The sequence below is a fragment of the Mixophyes fleayi genome, chromosome 2 (assembly GCF_038048845.1).
Source record: "Mixophyes fleayi isolate aMixFle1 chromosome 2, aMixFle1.hap1, whole genome shotgun sequence".
NCBI lineage: Eukaryota > Metazoa > Chordata > Amphibia > Anura > Limnodynastidae > Mixophyes > Mixophyes fleayi.
Genome location: NC_134403.1, coordinates 6,963,536 through 6,984,604, shown reverse-complemented (window position 1 = coordinate 6,984,604; position 21,069 = coordinate 6,963,536). Strand labels below are relative to the sequence as shown.

The following is a 21,069-nucleotide window of genomic DNA, read 5'->3' as shown; positions in this document are numbered from 1 at the left end:
TGAATGAACAAGATAGCCAAATCTCGGGCACTAGGAAGCCTGGCTAACGGTATGAAATGTGACATTTTGCTAAACCGGTCTAAAGCCACCCATATGGTGTTATGTCCTGCAGAGGGTGGGAGATCGACAATAAAGTCCATTGACAAATGTGTCCAGGGTTTTGAAGGGATGGATAATGGAACCAACTGGCATGAAGGAGAGTTCCTAAGGACTTTATTCCTAGCACAGTCTTCACTGCCTTAAATAAACAGACCAACCAATCAGGGCTCAGCCCTGTAATTATACACATGCCAAGAATAATACCACTAATAGCCCTATTAATCAGTCTACATGCTGGGAAGAAATCGGCGCATGCGCCCGGCTGTACTATCTGCCAGGGCGCGCTGTTAAACATATACGGTGTCCGGCCGTTGCCTTGGCAACGACCGGACCATCTGCAGGAAGTGACGTCCCGGTCGCTAAGGAGACGGCCGGGACGCCAGTCGTGGGCCAGAGCCAATCGCGACGGTGCCCATGGCCGCCGCGGCTCCTAACACTAAGATTTTTGTTTAAAAAGAACACCCAGGGGTATATTCAACTAGGTCCAGCGATCACGATTACATGCGTGTAACAATACGGTATCGCAAGATCGCGGATTTCCCTTCGTAAATATAAATCAGTGATGTTGGGGTAACGTGTTGTCAGTTGGAGTGCACAACTGCGATCTTTAGACTTAACTGAATATGTCCCCCAGTGTTTCAAAATACCACTTTATGATAAAGCCGTACATATCTATAAGAGTAAATGTTTGTGTCCCTGCTTTTTAGTGTACATCTTGTTACTGATACATTATACTGTATTGGAACCCTTCATGACACACCGCTATTTCATGGTCCCCTACTTTGGCAATCCCCCGGTGGGCCCTTCATGACTCAGTTCAACACTGGGCTGAAACAGTTTAGCATAAAACAGGCAAATATTCTGTTTGGAAAGACTTACACAGAGCTCTAAGGTGCAGCTGGGAGGGGCTCACTCAAAGAGCGCGCGGGACGCTGCAGTAGTTAACGGAATGAACATGACATACTGCTGTGCCGCTGGCCCTACTGACGACGTGTCCATATCTGCAACGCAATCTCCATTTTACTCCTGCAGCACCATATCTTGGGTGATTCAGCACTGCGCCTGCCCACAGACGTTACGCCAATGAGGGCAATTCATGTCTGCACACGTGACACTTATGACTCGTTACGACCCGAGAGGCTGAATGGGGGAGGGAACAGGCGGACTGAAGTTGCCCATGTGCAGTAGGGGTGTTCCAATGCAGTTCTTATGTTTATCATAAGTGACCGTCTGCGAGATGAGGGTCTAGGTGGAAAAGGCGCAGAGTAAAAACGTCACTTCAAATTCCTGTCTACTATGACTTTAGGACCACTGCCTTCCGGATTTACATTACTTCCCTATAATGCTCTTTCCACCCTCGGTTATGTCCTACATAAGTCATGAGAGTAAGAGGGCATTGGGATGGTCTTTATTTCATGGGTCACATTTGTGTACTTGAAAGTTTTTATTCATTGATATTTGTGGTTTCTCATATGGAAGAGTCTAGAATGACAACAGACAAAGCTCTGCAACCAAAACAAACCCAGGAACACCAATCTGCGTGTGCACTCTCCCCTGATTTAAAGGTTTTGTCCTACAACAAAATGTCCACTTTTTGCATGAGTCTACTCAGCCCTTGTTTATTATTATTATTATTATTAATTCTTATTTATAGGGCGCCACAAAGTATCCGTAGCGCCGTACAGGGACAAACAATGGCCCAGTACAAGGTGAAACAGCACAGTACAAGTAACAGTAAGCACTATAACTCTGGGGGCTCAGGCACAGCATGAAAGAGAGGGAGGGAGGGGAAAAGTGAGTATAGGCAGGTAACTATGGCCCAAGAGGGTGGGCACGGATGACAGGTTGAGAGTCACTGAGGGGAGTGGAGAAGCGAGAGGAGACAGAGGGCAGAGGGACAGAGAGGAGGAGAGCTGAGTAGCTGGAGAGCGTGGTTAGGTGTGATGGAAACAGGAGGTAGGAGAGCCCTGCTCAAAGGAGCGAACAATCTAAAGGGAGGGGAAGACAGACAGACACATGGATGAGACGGAGAGACGGGAGAAACGGAGGAGTCGAGGAAGGGGGAGAAGGGAAGAAGGGATGAGATAGAGAGGTAGCCGACCCGTGGGAGTTTAGGCATGAGACTGGAAGGCTTTAAGGAAAAGGTGCGTTTTTAATGTTCGCTTGAAAGAGGACAGATTAGGGGAAGTTCTGATGGAGCGGGAGAGCTTGTTCCAATGGTGGGGAGCGGCGCGGGAGAAGTCTTGGATACGTGCGTGAGAGGAGGTAATCAGAGGGGAAGAGAGGCGACGATCATTGGACGATCGGAGTGGGCGGGAGGGAGTGTGAATAGAGATAAGGTTAGAGATGTAGGGAGCAGTGGAGTTGGCGAGGGCCTTGTAAGTCAGAGTGAGGAGCTTGAAAAGGATTCTGTAGGGGAAGGGGAGCCAGTGAAGGGCTTGGTAGAGTGGGGAGACAGAGGTGGAACGGCGAGAGAGGAAAATAAGCCTAGCAGCGGTGTTAAGTACAGATCTAAGGGGAGCGAGATTAAAGAGGGGGAGGCTGAGAAGGAGAAGGTTGCAGTAGTCCAAGTGGGAGATGATCAGAGAGTGGACGAGAGATTTGGTGACATCCTGGGAGAGGAAGGGCTGAATGCGGGCAATGTTGCGAAGCTGGAAACGGCAGGATTTGGCGAGAGAGTGAATGTGAGGGGCAAAGAAGCCCCCACGATCCGCTAACATGAACATCCAGCAGTCTATATCATCCACTCACTACCTTTATAGATGGGTGTATACACATAAAACTGAGCACAGGACATCACAGAGTGGTATTTTTAATCTGGGGGGGGGGGCTGCATTTGTGTAGAGCGGTTAAAGACCCCTCCCACCATTTACAAGTGCATATTATATAGCCAGACAGGCATTAAGGATACTGCATAATACATTTATTATTGGAGAGAATCCTGGAAGAGGAGTTAACAGGAAAGATGGTCAGAGAGCAACCAGTCTGTACGATATTCTACCACAATTCACAGCAGTTGTCTTCTCATCATTGTCTTGTCACAACCAAATATCTGAATAAACACTTCTTTACATACAGTAACATTTCCTTTCTGTGGTCACCATTTGGTTAATTAAGATGGGGCAGAACAAGCACTTGGGCCTTATGGAATTTTAATACCACAAAAGTCTGTTTGATTTATCACAACTGTAAGTGCATATACTGTACTTTATGACTGTACTGAGCCAACTTCTCCTGGTCTTCCTTTGATGAGTAATATGGATCCCTGAGAGGATGAAAGCTGTAGATCGCCAGTATTTGTTTATTATCCCCACCTAATAATAACTGATGTTACAACACTGTGCTGTAGTTTTATTAGACAGTAAGCGTAAAAATGTTTATTTATATATGGTCTATTCATATGAATCTGTTGGACCCGTCGCTCACATGGTACTTCAACGGCTGGAGTGTTTGTGGCACAAATATGAACCTTCGCTTCAGTGGTGTACTGAAGGCCAAGGGGCACCAACACAAACCGTGCCCCCAACACTGTAATATACGGAAGGGGAGCAGAATGTATTGTGTTATGCAGAGCTCTACCAGCCCGCTGATAGAAGTCCTAGTGCCCACCAGTAGTCACTGTGGCTGCGTCTCCATTTATGTTCCACTGAATAATAAAAGCTCCACATACACCCTGGAACTAGCGATTGATCAATTGAACGTCTAAGTGACATCTGAGGTATGACTCTCAGTGAGGTGAGGGTAGTCCCAGAGTTAGTCCTGGATTTTGTAGGCCAGGGTTCCTAATGATCAACGTCGTTAATCGAATCATTTCATTATCCACAGAAAGGATCTAAGTCAGGAGTGACGCAGCTTTATTCCCTACATGTGCTGGCGTGCTGCTCGATTTCACTGCTGCAGAACGGGAACTGGCACAGGGGGCATGGAACCCAGAACACGGGCACATCAGGAAGAGCTGGGCTGAGGTGGAAATCATCAGAGTCGTCATCTGAAGACAGAGAGATGATGTGAGAAGCAGGTTCCACGCCACACGTGGAGGCGTGGGTAGGGAGGAAGTCTGCAGGGAAGTACCCTGGGAAGAAGGAGGAATATGGATTATGTACAAATAACAGTAATGTACATTTACTCATTTAAAACTATAAATATATATTTAATGACATCAAATCTATGAGGCAGATTTCTTTAATTACAGCAACTTGAATTCTTAGTTTTGGGAATGTTCAATAAGTCAAGGAAGACCCAGAAATGAACTCTCTCTTTGTCCATCACATCCTAAAGAAATGTAGCAGATGATTACAGCTTAGATGACAGCGTTATATTATGCTGTGATACAAAGTAGCAGATCAGTACAGCATTATATTATGCTGTGATACAATGTAGCAGATACAGTTCCTCCACCACTTGTTGAGACATGCCCTCACCTGCACAGATTGGACAGCTGCTACAGTTTCTCCCAGTCCCTGGAGACCGCTGTGCTTTGCAGGGACTGTCACGCTCTCCTCTCTGTGTCAGATGTCTCTCCGGATTACGAGTCTGTGCTCTGCCTCTAACAATAGGCACAAAACACATGAAATGTGGTTATACTCATACTGTGACACAAGTACCGACATAACTAGTCTTCAATGTGCTGACATTGACCCCGTAAACCAATATATCAGATTTACAGTTATGTTTCTCCCTGTAATCATCTTGCAGGACACATATATTACTGCAATAATCCACAGATTGATCGGTTCCCTCACCAGCCTACCTTCCACGGGCCACCACCATTTGTAGCCTGCGTCTTCCACTAGATGTCACTGGTTCTTTCTGTATTGGGCTGTGCCGTGTAAAAGAGGTCTCAGGACAGGAACCTGTAATATACAGCCAGAAGTTGGAGGTTGTACAACGGTAAATGCTAATTAGCGTTACAACCGAGCTTTTGCGCTTTCTGATCCGAACGCAGTTTTGGGAAAATGTATAATGATCTAGTCACAGTATCCGGCTGGCCTTTGTCGTGTTTACAAGAGCTGCGAGGACCGGAGAAAGGGCGAATGTGGAGGCGTTACTTGCGCAGCCTGGTATTACAATGTGCAAATAGTGTGGATTTTAACGCAGTCTTGAAGGTGGACGTACAATATAAATCAAAACCACAGTCCCTTATTTATCAGGAAAATGTAATTTAATAAGGAAGCTGTGATCCGATTTAATTTCTTGTTTCTCGCTATATCCGATGCAGCTCACAAGGCGCAATTAGAACACAAAAGTGTCTGAGATGATGAACAATTTCATATCACATAGGAACCTAAGAATGGCCCCAAGGGTGGTTCAGAGAATCATCCTTGTGGTGAGCTGGGCCCTGTAATCTGGGTCTCTCTACTTATCCAGTTGGCCATTGTGTGCAGCAATGTCACTTACTAAACGGTCTTTCATACATGAAGCATCCAAATCTGAACCTCAATTAGTGATTTTATAAATGAGCGAACCGTGGCCGTTTCCCAGCCTGTGAGGAAATCCCCACGGTGCATGTTACACATGCCGCTACTCACCGGAGGACACCGGGCTCACACTCTCTCCAGACCGTAGGGGGATGGGCGGGCTTAGCGGTGCTGTGGTGGGATGGCTGCGTTTCCGTGACTTAGCTGCAGACAGGACCATGCGAGCTGTGCGGCTCATGCTGCCAGGCTTGGCAGATGGGGTCACCGAATGCTGCAGCCTCTCCTTTAACTTCTCTTCCATCTGACTCCTACAGAAATACAGGAGGGTAAGAACTGGGGAGAGACATACTCCCCCCCACAGCTGTGTAACGGGTTCATTGCTCCCTCTTTATAATTTACCCTCACTGACAGCCAGGTGTATTTAGGGACAATGTATTAAACGTCACCCATCCTACCTGTGTTCTAAGCACCTGACTGAAGTGACTCTCTGTCTGTGGAGTTATAGGGGACATACATATAGTATAATAATATAGCCAGACATTCTATGCCAACGCAGCACACCTGTCACCTACACACACTGGGGCAATATATACCTCGGCGACTAAGAACGTCTATATAAAAAGACAGTATTACCCGCAGAGAGGAGTTTATATCTTCTCACACAGTAACAGGACAATGTGTATCTTTATGTAAGTCCACTACCACCTAATCCATGAGAAACAGAAATGTAATTGTATCTGTAAATGTCACGTACACAGTGCTACAAATACATTCTATGTTCATTTCCCCACAGTCACATATCAGTGAGAGCTGCCACACTGATCACTCAGCAGAAATAAATAACATAACAATATGAATGAACCAGTGGGCAAACCACCGAATATATCAGCAAAGTCCTTGTGTGACTATAAACTAATTGCCCTGAATCAGGTCTAGACAAACTCTCCAGTGTCAGGAGTCTGGGCCCGAGGGTAGGAGCCAGCAATTTTATACTGGACAATTTGTGACGAGTTCCACACTGTGATAACTGTGATAACATATGCACCTAATATCAATTCCAATTAATTGAGGCTGAAAGAGAAGAAAAGCAATCTAAATAAAATACAATAAACCTAGACAAATATAGGCTTTACTTGTATAATATACTACAGCAGCTATAACAAATTAAAATATACACATCTTTCATAATGGAATCCATTTAAATCCCAGCTGAAAACCTCCAGCTTAGACATTACTTTATTTCCAGTAGTCCTGATCTGAAGAACATATCCTGAAATAATCATATAACAGATACGCCATTTCTATATGTGACACTTAGAATAAAAGTACAAATACCAGGCCTCAGCCTCTCCCTCTCTTGTAGACCTCTCTCTGGATTTAAGGTTCACTTGTGATGTGATGTTCCCCTGTGGAAAGGAAAGATGTGACTCTAAGTAACCAAATAATGTTGGTCTAAGTATTGATGTCAGGCTAATAGTTAGAGATAAGAGATGAGGAAGAGAATTACCGGCGATACCTGGTGGAACCCGGCTGTTGGAGTCCTGACCACATTCTCTTCTTCCAGAGGAGATCGGATGCGTATGAAGGACAGGCCAAACTGCTCCTGTTTGTTGAAGGGCTGACTGCAGGTAACACGGAGCCGATCCCACTTCTCACTGGCTGTTTCTTCTAAGAAATCACCTATGGTAAATAATACCAGTAAATCCATAGTAGATCTATCCGAAAACTCAGAGAACAAGACCAGTAATCAGCATGACCATATCCCGCCACCGGGCAGCGGCACGACCATATCCCGCCACCGGGCAGCGGCACGACCATATCCCGCCATCGGGCAGGGATATGGTCCCTGCAACGTCATGACCATTTCCCGCCACTGGCAATGTCATGTGACCATATCCCGCCACCGGCAATGTCATGACCATATCCCGCCACCGGGCAATGTCATGACTATATCCCACCGACTGAAAAGAAGAGGATCAGTGAATTACATAAATAACATAAGTATAAAAGGATAACTATATACTGTAGGCATATTGATTCCAGCTATTAATATTTGCAGGAAGATCAGAAAGAAACTGTTGCATTATCTGATCTGTTCTCTCACCGGTTCCAATACTGACAGATTAATGAAGGTCCAGGAAATATCATCACTGGGAGTTGAATCTGTAGTGTACCAAACAGTGATTTTACTTATGAAGGACTACCCAGGGAATGAGCAGATAAATTATTCAAGTGGATTAATATAAAGTCACAATGAATTTTGGCTTATTATAAAAGTCTTGTTTTACCTTCTTTGAACATCCTCACTCCCCTGAAGTTCTTCCCTAGTTTGGAGTCTTCCGGGGACATTAGGGTGGTTGTGGGGAGCAGCGTTTCAAAGGGATTATTCAGAGGCCAGCTGGACCGTCCAACGTCGATCTGCAGGAAGGCAGAGCCACTGTTCCCTGCGAGAGAGGAATCATTATACCCTGAGAATGTACAATATATACCATCTAGTCCTCTCACTTCTGTACAACGCCCAATATCCTACATACCACCCTTTGCACAGTTTTGCCAGGTATAATAGAATATAGATGCTCCTCGATAATCGCACAATGCCTTCAAAAAGAGCCAGTAGGCCATGCACAAAGTGTACATGGGGCCTCAGATATAAAATCAGACCCAGTTAAGGGTGGGAAAATTTTCCCTTGGACAATCCATATTGGGTACAAGGGGTACATACATGCAGATAAATACTGCTGCTTCTGCATTTAGTACACAAATACTGGGCAGTTTTATGTTTATCCAGCGATTTAGTGTTGGAGCTGTGATACATAGAGAGAAGTAACTCTAAATCTGTCTGCACACTTCACATTTGCTGGGACGCAAGAGAGGCTGCTGAAAATTTCAGAGCATTTAGGCCACTGCTAGACGTTCCCACTCTGACCACTCCCGACTTTCATTTATAAGGATCTTGGATTATTTACATTAGATCCCATTTCTCAGCAGCCAATAGTAATCACCCCAGCAAAGATCCTTTCCACCAAGTGGTAGATTGGAACGGGGGCGGTGGCTCATTTTCCAGGAACAGAGCGGCATCGTCCTGGGCACTGCCCTCCTCACTCAGCGGTCGTAGAACAAGGGCATAAAATCCTTTTCTTTTTTCAGATACAGCAGGGACATCCCGGGGGTGGGACGCTGGCAGAGTAAGACCAGGAAGAACACAGTTCTGCTGAGGTCTTATAATATAATGGTCTGTAAGGTGAGGACCTGTGGATCATTGTAGCAGAGGAGGTCACTATTTGTTTTCTCTTCTATTCACAAGGGAATGTTCCACCAAGAGGAAGACCCACTGAGTTTGTAATAAGAAAGCTTATAAATGTGAGTCCATTCACTGTTTTTAGATTTGTTTTAGTTTTATCTACATTCTGCACTATGGTAAATATTTCTTCTTACACACAAAGTAACACTGCTGTTTCAGAACACCAATGTCACCAACAAATTAGATGGGCATTTAATTTATTCTATGTTACTTTATTAAAAAAAATAAAAAAAAAAAATACAACCACAATATACTGTTCCCTGTTCTTTTATGGTCCAGACTTCTGTGGGATTATGTTTTATTGGATAATTTCGTAAATTCTGGGATGTTCCATTTCCATCTTGGCTGCAAAACAGGAACTGTGGAAAGATGTTATTCTGTGTGATGGCTCCAGTGTAATATTCTACATGCTGACTTTCACTCTACGTATGCAGCAGCTCCTGCAGTTCTCTCCTCTCAGCCTCCTCTCTCTACGTATGCAGCAGCTCCTGCAGTTCTCTGTCCTCTCTCAGCCTCCGCTCTCTACGTATGCAGCAGCTCCTGCAGTTCTGTCCTCTCAGCCTCCTCTCTCTACGTATGCAGCAGCTCCTGCAGTTCTGTCCTCTCTCAGCCTCCTCTCTCTACGTATGCAGCAGCTCCTGCAGTTCTCTCCTCTCAGCCTCCTCTCTCTACGTATGCAGCAGCTCCTGCAGTTCTCTGTCCTCTCTCAGCCTCCGCTCTCTACGTATGCAGCAGCTCCTGCAGTTCTCTCCTCTCAGCCTCCTCTCTCTACGTATGCAGCAGCTCCTGCAGTTCTTTCTCCTCTCTCAGCCTCCGCTCTCTACGTATGCAGCAGCTCCTGCAGTTCTCTCCTCTCAGCCTCCTCTCTCTACGTATGCAGCAGCTCCTGCAGTTCTCTGTCCTCTCAGCCTCCTCTCTCTACGTATGCAGCAGCTCCTGCAGTTCTCTCCTCCCAGCCTCCTCTCTCTACGTATGCAGCAGCTCCTGCAGTTCTCTGTCCTCTCAGCCTCCTCTCTCTACGTATGCAGCAGCTCTCTGTCCTCTCAGCCTCCTCTCTCTCTACGTATGCAGCAGCTCTCTGTCCTCTCAGCCTCCTCTCTCTCTACGTATGCAGCAGCTCTCTGTCCTCTCAGCCTCCTCTCTCTCTACGTATGCAGCAGCTCCTGCAGTTCTGTCTTCTCAGCCTCCTCTCTCTACGTATGCAGCAGCTCCTGCAGTTCTGTCTTCTCAGCCTCCTCTCTCTACGTATGCAGCAGCTCCTGCAGTTCTCTCCTCTCAGCCTCCTCTCTCTACGTATGCAGCAGCTCCTGCAGCTCTCTCCTCTCAGCCTCCTCTCTCTACGTATGCAGCAGCTCCTGCAGTTCTCTCCTCTCAGCCTCCTCTCTCTACATATACAGCAGCTCCTGCAGTTCTCTCCTCTCTCAGCCTCCATTCTCTACGTATGCAGCAGCTCCTGCAGTTCTCTGTCCTCTCTCAGCCTCCTCTCTCTCTACGTATACAGCAGCTCCTGCAGTTCTCTGTCCTCTCAGCCTCCTCTCTCTACGTATGCAGCAGCTCCTGCAGTTCTCTCCTCCCAGCCTCCTCTTTGCGTATGCAGCAGCTCCTGCAGTTCTCTCCTCCCAGCCTCCTCTCTCTACGTATGCAGCAGCTCCTGCAGTTCTCTCTCCTCTCTCAGCCTCCGTTCTCTACGTATGCAGCAGCTCCTGCAGTTCTCTCCTCTCAGCCTCCTCTCTCTACGTATGCAGCAGCTCCTGCAGTTCTCTCCTCTCAGCCTCCTCTCTCTACGTATGCAGCAGCTCCTGCAGTTCTCTCCTCCCAGCCTCCTCTCTCTACGTATGTAGCAGCTCCTGCAGTTCTCTGTCCTCTCAGCCTCCTCTCTCTCTACGTATGCAGCAGCTCCTGCAGTTCTGTCCTCTCAGCCTCCTCTCTCTACGTATGCAGCAGCTCCTGCAGTTCTCTGTCCTCTCAGCCTCCTCTCTCTCTACGTATGCAGCAGCTCCTGCAGTTCTGTCTTCTCAGCCTCCTCTCTCTACGTATGCAGCAGCTCCTGCAGTTCTCTGTCCTCTCTCAGCCTCCTCTCTACATATGCAGCAGCTCCTGCAGTTCTCTGTCCTCTCTCAGCATCCTCTCTCTATACGTATGCAGCAGCTCCTGCAGCTCTCTGTCCTCTCTCAGCCTCCTCTCTCTCTACGTATGCAGCAGCTCCTGCAGTTCTCTCTCCTCTCTCTCTACATATGCAGCAGCTCCTGCAGTTCTGTCTTCTCAGCCTCCTCTCTCTCTCTACGTATGCAGCAACTCCTACAGTTCTCTGTCCTCCCAGCCTCCTCTCTCTACGTATGCAGCAGCTCCTGCAGTTCTCTGTCCTCTCAGCCTCCTCTCTCTACGTATGCAGCAGCTCCTGCAGTTCTGTCTTCTCAGCCTCCTCTCTCTACGTATGCAGCAGCTCCTGCAGTTCTGTCTTCTCAGCCTCCTCTCTCTACGTATGCAGCAGCTCCTGCAGTTCTCTCCTCTCAGCCTCCTCTCTCTCTACGTATGCAGCAGCTCCTGCAGTTCTGTCCTCTCTCAGCCTCCTCTCTCTACGTATGCAGCAGCTCCTGCAGTTCTGTCTTCTCAGCCTCCTCTCTCTCTACGTATGCAGCAGCTCCTGCAGTTCTCTCCTCCCAGCCTCCTCTCTCTCTACCTATACAGCAGCTCCTGCAGTTCTGTCCTCCCAGCCTCCTCTCTCTACATATACAGCAGCTCCTGCAGTTCTGTCCTCTCAGCCTCCTCTCTCTACGTATGCAGCAGCTCCTGCAGCTCTCTCCTCTCAGCCTCCTCTCTCTACGTATGCAGCAGCTCCTGCAGTTCTCTCCTCTCAGCCTCCTCTCTCTACGTATGCAGCAGCTCCTGCAGTTCTCTCCTCTCAGCCTCCTCTCTCTACATATACAGCAGCTCCTGCAGTTCTCTCCTCTCTCAGCCTCCTCTCTCTCTACGTATACAGCAGCTCCTGCAGTTCTCTGTCCTCTCAGCCTCCTCTCTCTACGTATGCAGCAGCTCCTGCAGTTCTCTCCTCCCAGCCTCCTCTTTGCGTATGCAGCAGCTCCTGCAGTTCTCTCTCCTCCTTCAGCCTCCGCTCTCTACGTATGCAGCAGCTCCTGCAGTTCTCTCCTCTCAGCCTCCTCTCTATACGTATGCAGCAGCTCCTGCAGTTCTCTCTCCTCTCTCAGCCTCCGTTCTCTACGTATGCAGCAGCTCCTGCAGTTCTCTCCTCTCAGCCTCCTCTCTCTACGTATGCAGCAGCTCCTGCAGTTCTCTCCTCTCAGCCTCCTCTCTCTACGTATGCAGCAGCTCCTGCAGTTCTCTCCTCTCAGCCTCCTCTCTCTCTACGTATGCAGCAGCTCCTGCAGTTCTGTCCTCTCAGCCTCCTCTCTCTACGTATGCAGCAGCTCCTGCAGTTCTCTGTCCTCTCAGCCTCCTCTCTCTCTACGTATGCAGCAGCTCCTGCAGTTCTGTCTTCTCAGCCTCCTCTCTCTACGTATGCAGCAGCTCCTGCAGTTCTCTGTCCTCTCTCAGCCTCCTCTCTACATATGCAGCAGCTCCTGCAGTTCTCTGTCCTCTCTCAGCATCCTCTCTCTATACGTATGCAGCAGCTCCTGCAGCTCTCTGTCCTCTCTCAGCCTCCTCTCTCTCTACGTATGCAGCAGCTCCTGCAGTTCTGTCCTCTCAGCCTCCTCTCTCTACGTATGCAGCAGCTCCTGCAGTTCTCTGTCCTCTCAGCCTCCTCTCTCTACGTATGCAGCAGCTCCTGCAGTTCTGTCCTCTCAGCCTCCTCTCTCTCTACATATACAACAGCTCCTGCAGCTCTCTCCTCCCAGCCTCCTCTCTCTACGTATGCAGCAGCTCCTGCAGTTCTGTCCTCTCTCAGCCTCCTCTCTCTACGTATGCAGCAGCTCCTGCAGCTCTCTCCTCTCAGCCTCCTCTCTCTACGTATGCAGCAGCTCCTGCAGCTCTCTCCTCTCAGCCTCCTCTCTCTCTACGTATGCAGCAGCTCCTGCAGCTCTCTCCTCTCAGCCTCCTCTCTCTGCGTATGCAGCAGCTCCTGCAGCTCTCTCCTCTCAGCCTCCTCTCTCTACGTATGTAGCAGCTCCTGCAGTTCTCTGTCCTCTCAGCCTCCTCTCTCTACGTATGCAGCAGCTCCTGCAGTTCTGTCCTCTCAGCCTCCTCTCTCTCTACATATACAACAGCTCCTGCAGCTCTCTCCTCCCAGCCTCCTCTCTCTACGTATGCAGCAGCTCCTGCAGTTCTGTCCTCTCTCAGCCTCCTCTCTCTACGTATGCAGCAGCTCCTGCAGCTCTCTCCTCTCAGCCTCCTCTCTCTACGTATGCAGCAGCTCCTGCAGCTCTCTCCTCTCAGCCTCCTCTCTCTCTACGTATGCAGCAGCTCCTGCAGCTCTCTCCTCTCAGCCTCCTCTCTCTACGTATGCAGCAGCTCCTGCAGTTCTCTCCTCCCAGCCTCCTCTCTCTACGTATGTAGCAGCTCCTGCAGTTCTCTGTCCTCTCAGCCTCCTCTCTCTCTACGTATGCAGCAGCTCCTGCAGTTCTGTCCTCTCAGCCTCCTCTCTCTACGTATGCAGCAGCTCCTGCAGTTCTCTGTCCTCTCAGCCTCCTCTCTCTCTACGTATGCAGCAGCTCCTGCAGTTCTGTCTTCTCAGCCTCCTCTCTCTACGTATGCAGCAGCTCCTGCAGTTCTCTGTCCTCTCTCAGCCTCCTCTCTACATGTGCAGCAGCTCCTGCAGTTCTCTGTCCTCTCTCAGCCTCCTCTCTCTCTACGTATGCAGCAGCTCCTGCAGTTCTCTCTCCTCTCTCTCTACGTATGCAGCAGCTCCTGCAGTTCTGTCTTCTCAGCCTCCTCTCTCTCTCTACGTATGCAGCAACTCCTGCAGTTCTCTGTCCTCCCAGCCTCCTCTCTCTACGTATGCAGCAGCTCCTGCAGTTCTCTGTCCTCTCAGCCTCCTCTCTCTACGTATGCAGCAGCTCCTGCAGTTCTCTGTCCTCTCTCAGCCTCCTCTCACTCTACGTATGCAGCAGCTCCTGCAGTTCTGTCCTCTCAGCCTCCTCTCTCTACGTATGCAGCAGCTCCTGCAGTTCTCTGTCCTCTCAGCCTCCTCTCTCTACGTATGCAGCAGCTCCTGCAGTTCTGTCCTCTCAGCCTCCTCTCTCTCTCTACATATACAACAGCTCCTGCAGCTCTCTCCTCCCAGCCTCCTCTCTCTACGTATGCAGCAGCTCCTGCAGCTCTCTCCTCTCAGCCTCCTCTCTCTACGTATGCAGCAGCTCCTGCAGTTCTCTCCTCCCAGCCTCCTCTCTCTACGTATGTAGCAGCTCCTGCAGTTCTCTGTCCTCTCAGCCTCCTCTCTCTCTACGTATGCAGCAGCTCCTGCAGTTCTGTCCTCTCAGCCTCCTCTCTCTACGTATGCAGCAGCTCCTGCAGTTCTCTGTCCTCTCAGCCTCCTCTCTCTCTACGTATGCAGCAGCTCCTGCAGTTCTGTCTTCTCAGCCTCCTCTCTCTACGTATGCAGCAGCTCCTGCAGTTCTCTGTCCTCTCTCAGCCTCCTCTCTACATGTGCAGCAGCTCCTGCAGTTCTCTGTCCTCTCTCAGCCTCCTCTCTCTCTACGTATGCAGCAGCTCCTGCAGTTCTCTCTCCTCTCTCTCTACGTATGCAGCAGCTCCTGCAGTTCTGTCTTCTCAGCCTCCTCTCTCTCTCTACGTATGCAGCAACTCCTGCAGTTCTCTGTCCTCCCAGCCTCCTCTCTCTACGTATGCAGCAGCTCCTGCAGTTCTCTGTCCTCTCAGCCTCCTCTCTCTACGTATGCAGCAGCTCCTGCAGTTCTCTGTCCTCTCTCAGCCTCCTCTCACTCTACGTATGCAGCAGCTCCTGCAGTTCTGTCCTCTCAGCCTCCTCTCTCTACGTATGCAGCAGCTCCTGCAGTTATCTGTCCTCTCAGCCTCCTCTCTCTACGTATGCAGCAGCTCCTGCAGTTCTGTCCTCTCAGCCTCCTCTCTCTCTCTACATATACAACAGCTCCTGCAGCTCTCTCCTCCCAGCCTCCTCTCTCTACGTATGCAGCAGCTCCTGCAGCTCTCTCCTCTCAGCCTCCTCTCTCTCGTACACAGGGGCTCCACTTCACTAGCACATCTCATACTGCAGGGTGCCTCAACTTACCACTTCCCAGCTACCTAGTGGTTCTCCCACACACTTACTACCACCCTGAACACAAACCTCCCATCTGTCCTTGTGTCTATTTAATGCAGCAGCTGAGGAAGCGATAGCAGAGGCAGTAAGATAAGATACTTTAGGCAGTGAAGGGGCCGCACTGCATGACACAAACCTCCTTCTCGGCAACCAGGGAAATCTCGAGAGATCCACAGACCGTGTTTCCATTTCCCATGGACCGGGTTCTGAACTTCCTTTACAAAATATTCAAACACACAGCAAGGACATAATATTTGCTCAAAATAAATTACCTATATCTATGTAACCAATGTGACAGGCCCGTTCTAACTGCAGTTCGACCTTGAGTTGCCGGCTGCGGTCCCGAGGGCAGCTGAGCCACGGCTGTATGGAGTCCTCACTCACTAGATTGTCCACTGGGTGCTTTGGATCCTAAAACAGACAGGTCAGCTGGGTCAGCCGAGCAGGAGGACACCGCATGTAATAGAAACCTATTACAAAGCTCAATGTAACTGAACAAAGTCTAATGCTGGTTGGAGCCTCCATTCATGTGTTTGACAGGAGGGGCTGGGGGCTTGGTCTCAGAAGTAAAGTGCTAAACCAGGATCACACCCACAAACTGTAGTCTCCACATCCTGAAGCTCACTTAAATATGGCGTTCCCCAACATGAAATCTCATGCATCTGTGCACAATACAGGACACAATCCTAAACCTAGCCAACGTTTAGCAAGGGAGACATGATCCTTGATTCCAATGTACTGTGAACGTTAGAGTAATACATCATTTGTAAAAGACAAACAGTAAATACAAGTAAAAAAATAAATGTAGACTGAGCGCTCTCACTTGATATTTTATGATGCTCCTCGGATAGAAGCATCATATATATTTTACCATATCCAATTCCAGGTTTTAATTCTGTTTTTATCTTGATTGTACTTTATGTTTCTAATATTTTAATTTTATTTCATTTCTATTTTTATTTCTCCTGGCACGCAGTTCCTATTTGTATTAGATTCTGCTTCCTCTATAAACCAATTTTAAGAAAGATTTTATTGTCCATCCAATAGGAATGAGACACGCTAGTTATAGCCTCTCTGACATCTCACTATTAGCCCTGAGAAAGTCTGACACGGAAGAGACACGTAGGAGGAATGGACCTAGGATGGCCCCCATTACCCTGCTGTCCAGCTCACTTCCACGCTCCACACACGGCTTCAGTGCCGACAAGCGAAGGGAGTATGGAGTATTTTTTTTCTTTTTATATCTTTGACATACATTACATCACATTCTATTTTTAAGATTATTTCTCCACATTGCGCCCTTTTTTCTATTTTACAAGGAAATAAATGCCTTAATCTACAATCTGCTCTTTGCCCCACTGTAAGTATAAGACCCACTGAAATGTTTTTACTATCACAGCTCAAAGGTGCAAATCTGAACTAAAACTATTGCAACCAATCAGCAATTAGCTTGTATCTGCATAATGCAAGTTACAAACGGAAAGCAAACACCTCATTAGTTGATTTAGTTGTAGGAGGCAGGGGGACCGTTACCAGTTTAAGCATTATTATCCTTTATTTATAAAGCGCTGATATACTACGCTTTACATTATGGTTTTCATAGCACAAATTGTATGCAATGCATTATACAGAAGGTAAAGATGGCCCTGCTTACAATCTAAGAGCTGTGGGGAACACTATATACATAAAGTAGAGGAGTAATTTTATTTGAAGCAGTTATGTTATAATAAGCCAAGTGCAAAGTATCAATGACATACAGTCCCCATCTATATACTGCCAGCTTCAATGGTGGCGTTGAAAGGAGACGCGGTATAAGTAGAACTGCTCTATATTATCATATCATCAGGTTTCAGACTGTCCAGCTACCTGCGAGGTGAAGGATACAATGTGTTGTATTTTGATAGGAGCCATTGATGAGGATATAGTATCAGGAATCTGCAATGAAGAAACTAAAGTAAAAAATTTCTGTAGCTAATGAGCTCATAAACGATGCACAAACATTTCATTTTTAAACAGTACAAATAGAAACTGGTATTGTTTCAACTGAAAACGTAAAAATAAAACAAACAGCTTTCAAAGAGCATATAGAACCTCAATGTACGCAAATAATACAGTGCTCAGAACTAGACCAAGGTCCCTCAGACATTCTAAAATGACACCTCATCTACCAATTAGCAATGAAAGATGTTATAGCATTATCTAATGGGATTCACACCATCTAAGACTTATATGTAATGATTGAGACTGTCCTCCAACAGCCGGATTCACACTGAGACTCAAGTCTAATATGTGAAACTGTCCTACGCAAGCGGGATTCACATCTTATAGAGCTCATATTCAATGTGTGAGACGGTTTTCCTTCTGGAGGATACAAATCATGTAAAACTCATGAACAGAAAGAGACAATATTTTCCCATCAGTGGGACCAACATAATTTAAGATTTATATGTGAAGGGTGATACTGTCTTCTGGTACCGAGAATTACACTTCTAAGACGCATATCAAATAGTTGAGACAGTTCTTTGTGAGAACAACACCTTATGAAACGAGTATCCAGTGGGCAAGACACTCTTTGATCAGTGGGATTCTTATTTTGGGAAACTTGTACCTAATGGGTGAGACGGTCATTTATCAGGAGACAAGCAAACATTCTAGGGGTAAGGTGATGGAATTTGGCAGGTAACATAGCATCAAACCTAACAAGTCACCATATAATTACCGCAAAAAGTACACAACTCATATCACCTTCCTGTGCCTCTACCACACACTCAGCTTATGCCCCCATCAAACCACTGCAAGCCTGTGCCTCATCAAACCATTTACCAGCCTGTCCCCGAATTAGATGTACCTGCCAGTGGCCATTTAATCAAAGGCCTCCCCCTCCAGTGCATCTCTGAGATGATTGGATCAGGTTTCATCACCCAGGCACAGCATTGTAACACTGCACTCATAATGCAACCACAGCAGCTATAGTGATACTCTGCACAGCTGTAACAGCAGGAAACACGCACTAATAGTCCCCAGCACAGGAGAGCATATGGGGAAGGACAGAATACAGAAGGAGATCATGCTTCATTTTTATCCTCTATGTGAAACGCATACCATCTGAGGCTAACATTCAATGGGCGAGACTGCCCCTCATCCATAAAACTCACATTCTGAGGATCATATGTAAAACTACCATAAAACTTTTTGGGAGAGAACACACCAATTTCTACTGGGAGGTGCATATACTTTTGGGCCAAAATTGGAGGCATGGTCCTCGATGAGCGCATGTTGAGACGGATTGAGATGGCCCTCGAGGAGCGCAGGTTGGGGCAGGCTGAGGTGGCCCTCGCCAAGTACAGGCTCAGCAGATTGAGGCGGTCCTCTCAAAGTACAGGATGGGGGCGGCTTCAGGCGGTCCTCGCCGAGAACAGGATGGGGGCGGCTTCAGGCGGTCCTCGCCGAGTACAGGATGGAGGCGGCTTCAGGCGGTCCTCGCCGAGAACAGGATGGGGGCGGCTTCAGGCGGTCCTCGCCGAGTACAGGATGGAGGCGGCTTCAGGCGGTCCTCGCCGAGAACAGGATGGGGACGGCTTCAGGCGGTCCTCGCCGAGAACAGGATGGGGGCGGCTTCAGGCGGTCCTCGCCGAGAACAGGATGGGGGCGGCTTCAGGCGGTCCTCGCCGAGAACAGGATGGCGGCGGCTTCAGGCGGTCCTCGCCGAGTACAGGATGGGGGCGGCTTCAGGCGGTCCTCGCCGAGTACGGGATGGGGGCGGCTTCAGGCGGTCCTCGCCGAGAACAGGATGGGGACGGCTTCAGGCGGTCCTCGTCGAGAACAGGATGGGGGCGGCGTCAGGCGGTCCTCGCCGAGTACAGGATGGAGGCGGCTTCAGGCGGTCCTCGCCGAGTACAGGATGGCGGCGGCTTCAGGCGGTCCTCGCCGAGAACAGGATGGCGGCGACTTCAGGCGGTCCTCGCCGAGTACAGGATGGGGGCGGCTTCAGGCGGTCCTCGCCGAGTACGGGATGGCGGCGGCTTCAGGCGGTCCTCGCCGAGAACAGGATGGCGGCGGCTTCAGGCGGTCCTCGCCGAGTACAGGATGGGGGCGGCTTCAGGCGGTCCTCGCCGAGTACAGGATGGGGGCGGCTTCAGGCGGTCCTCGCCGAGTACAGGAAGGGGGCGGCTTCAGGCGGTCCTCGCCGAGAACAGGATGGGGGCGGCTTCAGGCGGTCCTCGCCGAGAACAGGATGGGGGCGACGTCAGGCGGTCCTCGCCGAGAACAGGATGGGGGCGGCTTCAGGCGGTCCTCGCCGAGTACACGATGGGGGCGGCTGCAGGCGGTCCTCGCCGAGTACACGATGGGGGCGGCTGCAGGCGGTCCTCGACAAGAACAGGATGGGGGCAGCTGCAGGCGAACCACGCCGAGAACAGGATGGGGGCGACGTCAGGCGGTCCTCGCCGAGAACAGGATGGGGGCGGCTTCAGGCGGTCCTCGCCGAGTACACGATGGGGGCGGCTGCAGGCGGTCCTCGCCGAGTACACGATGGGGGCGGCTGCAGGCGGTCCTCGACAAGAACAGGGTGGGGGCAGCTGCAGGCGAACCACGCCGAGAACAGGATGGGGGCCGCTCCAGGTGGTCCTCGCCGAGTACTCGATGGGGGCGGCTTCAGGTGGTCAGTGCTGATTAAAGGATAGGTGCATGAATGCTACTTCTTAAGTATCCACAGACAAAAACAAGATTCTGTTTTGTGGGAGGTGATTACGTCAGACTGAAGGTGCGGAGGAGGATTTAGGGGAATGATCCATTTTTAGCAGGAAGCCGCCAGTATATTTCAGAGGGAGTAAAATCCAGGCTTCAGCCTATACTTTCAATAGGACTTTATATGAGAGATCGCATGTATAGACACATTTCATTCAATGTAACAGAAACATTCAGCTACACAAAACACAATAAAGATGTCCCCAACTTGTCTTATTTAGAACATAAATGAGCCTAAACAGAGCAGTATTAAGGGGGAAAACAGAAAGGTTCACATTTATATAAGGGATGATCCTAGAGTGGAGGAAGCGGGAAATTTAAGTAAAGTTTTTGCTCTCTCCCCCTGGGCAACTCCACAATCTAGGATGAAGGTTACTGATGGCGCTCTCCTTATCATGTACAAGGGGCATATAGCCCAATATCCCACCTGTAGAACTGGGGCAGAGGCGTGGCCACCTAGCAGTGGGGGTGTGGCCTCTTCCAGGTGGGAGGTGCCTAATCTATGAAGGGGCGTGCCCAACAACTCTTACCCGCGAGACAACCACCCCAGAGTCCCCATCACATTACTAGGTCAGGGTACAGTTGTCTGATATGGGAAGTTGCAAATGTATGAAGTAACACACGCTACATACATGTCACATGATCCTCAGCATGACCTCCGCTGGGTGTCTGAGGTGATTCCTCTCAGGAGCTCAGTGTGACCATGAAACGTGTGTGGGGTGACGTCATCCAGTCACATGGCCGCTGGGGTCCTCCTCTCTCGCTGTCTGAGGTTCCCGCGCTTCCCTACGGACACGCCCCCTGGCGTCACAGACATTTCCAACACTCTTATGTGAGAGAGACCGAACTACACATGAGCGCCTGTCTCCACACCCAGAGCCATTTTCTCTGAGACAATCACGGTAGTGTGAATGAGGCTTTGGTCTTCGAAAAGATGTCCGTGCATATAAATGTCTGTGGAGGAGTGCAGACAAATATTTATAATAGCAGCCTAATAAAGTAAGGACATTTCTGTAATGCTATCGGCACCCTGGGGTATAGTAGGTGTAGTCAGCGGAATATATGATGTAGTAATGTACACTAATGTTACATTTCCATTTGTTCTCAGGCTGATGAAGCTGTGAGTCAGAGAAGGCACCAATCCAACCAGGGTGTACAAACATGGCCGCTGCTTGACTTCACCGGCGTCTTACGTCATCATTGTCCTAAGTCACCTGTACTGGAACTGCGTCAGGTGATTAGCGCCGCGCTCTTTGATTGGCGAAACCCGGCAG

The 21,069-nt window shown here is 49.0% G+C and overlaps 1 protein-coding gene across 4 annotated transcripts; it reads right to left on the bottom strand.

Annotated features, from left to right (window-relative positions):
• Window positions 1-2,927: 2,927 nt before the first annotated feature.
• On the bottom strand, window positions 2,928-21,063 carry XNDC1N (XRCC1 N-terminal domain containing 1, N-terminal like). 4 transcript variants are annotated; one of them, XM_075198373.1, is made up of 10 exons: window positions 20,428-21,063; window positions 16,916-16,998; window positions 15,322-15,460; window positions 7,805-7,960; window positions 7,024-7,196; window positions 6,852-6,922; window positions 5,628-5,824; window positions 4,850-4,952; window positions 4,521-4,645; window positions 2,928-4,171 (listed from the first exon to the last, which is right to left on the bottom strand). In XM_075198373.1, the coding sequence occupies exons 2-10, from the start codon at window positions 16,958-16,960 to the stop codon at window positions 3,954-3,956; spliced, it is 1,227 nt and encodes a 408-aa protein (XP_075054474.1). In that variant the 5' UTR covers window positions 16,961-16,998; window positions 20,428-21,063; the 3' UTR covers window positions 2,928-3,953. The 4 variants fall into 4 exon arrangements, with proteins under 4 accessions (XP_075054474.1, XP_075054473.1, XP_075054476.1 ...); XM_075198372.1 differs by lacking the exon at window positions 20,428-21,063 and adding an exon at window positions 20,363-20,390 and having other exon boundaries at window positions 16,916-16,984; XM_075198375.1 differs by having other exon boundaries at window positions 2,929-4,171; window positions 7,033-7,196; window positions 16,916-16,984.
• Between the last annotated feature and the right edge of the window lie 6 nt (window positions 21,064-21,069).

Excerpts from the sequence above, each read along its gene's own strand:
- XNDC1N (XM_075198373.1), bottom strand. The coding sequence starts at position 16,960 with ATGGCTCCTATCAAAATACAACACATTGTATCCTTCACCTCGCAG. Across the intron at positions 4,646-4,849 it reads ATGGTGGTGGCCCGTGGAAG|AGGCAGAGCACAGACTCGTA; the intron begins GTAGGCTGGTGA and ends GCCTATTGTTAG. Across the intron at positions 4,172-4,520 it reads CAGCTGTCCAATCTGTGCAG|GGTACTTCCCTGCAGACTTC; the intron begins GTGAGGGCATGT and ends CCTTCTTCCCAG.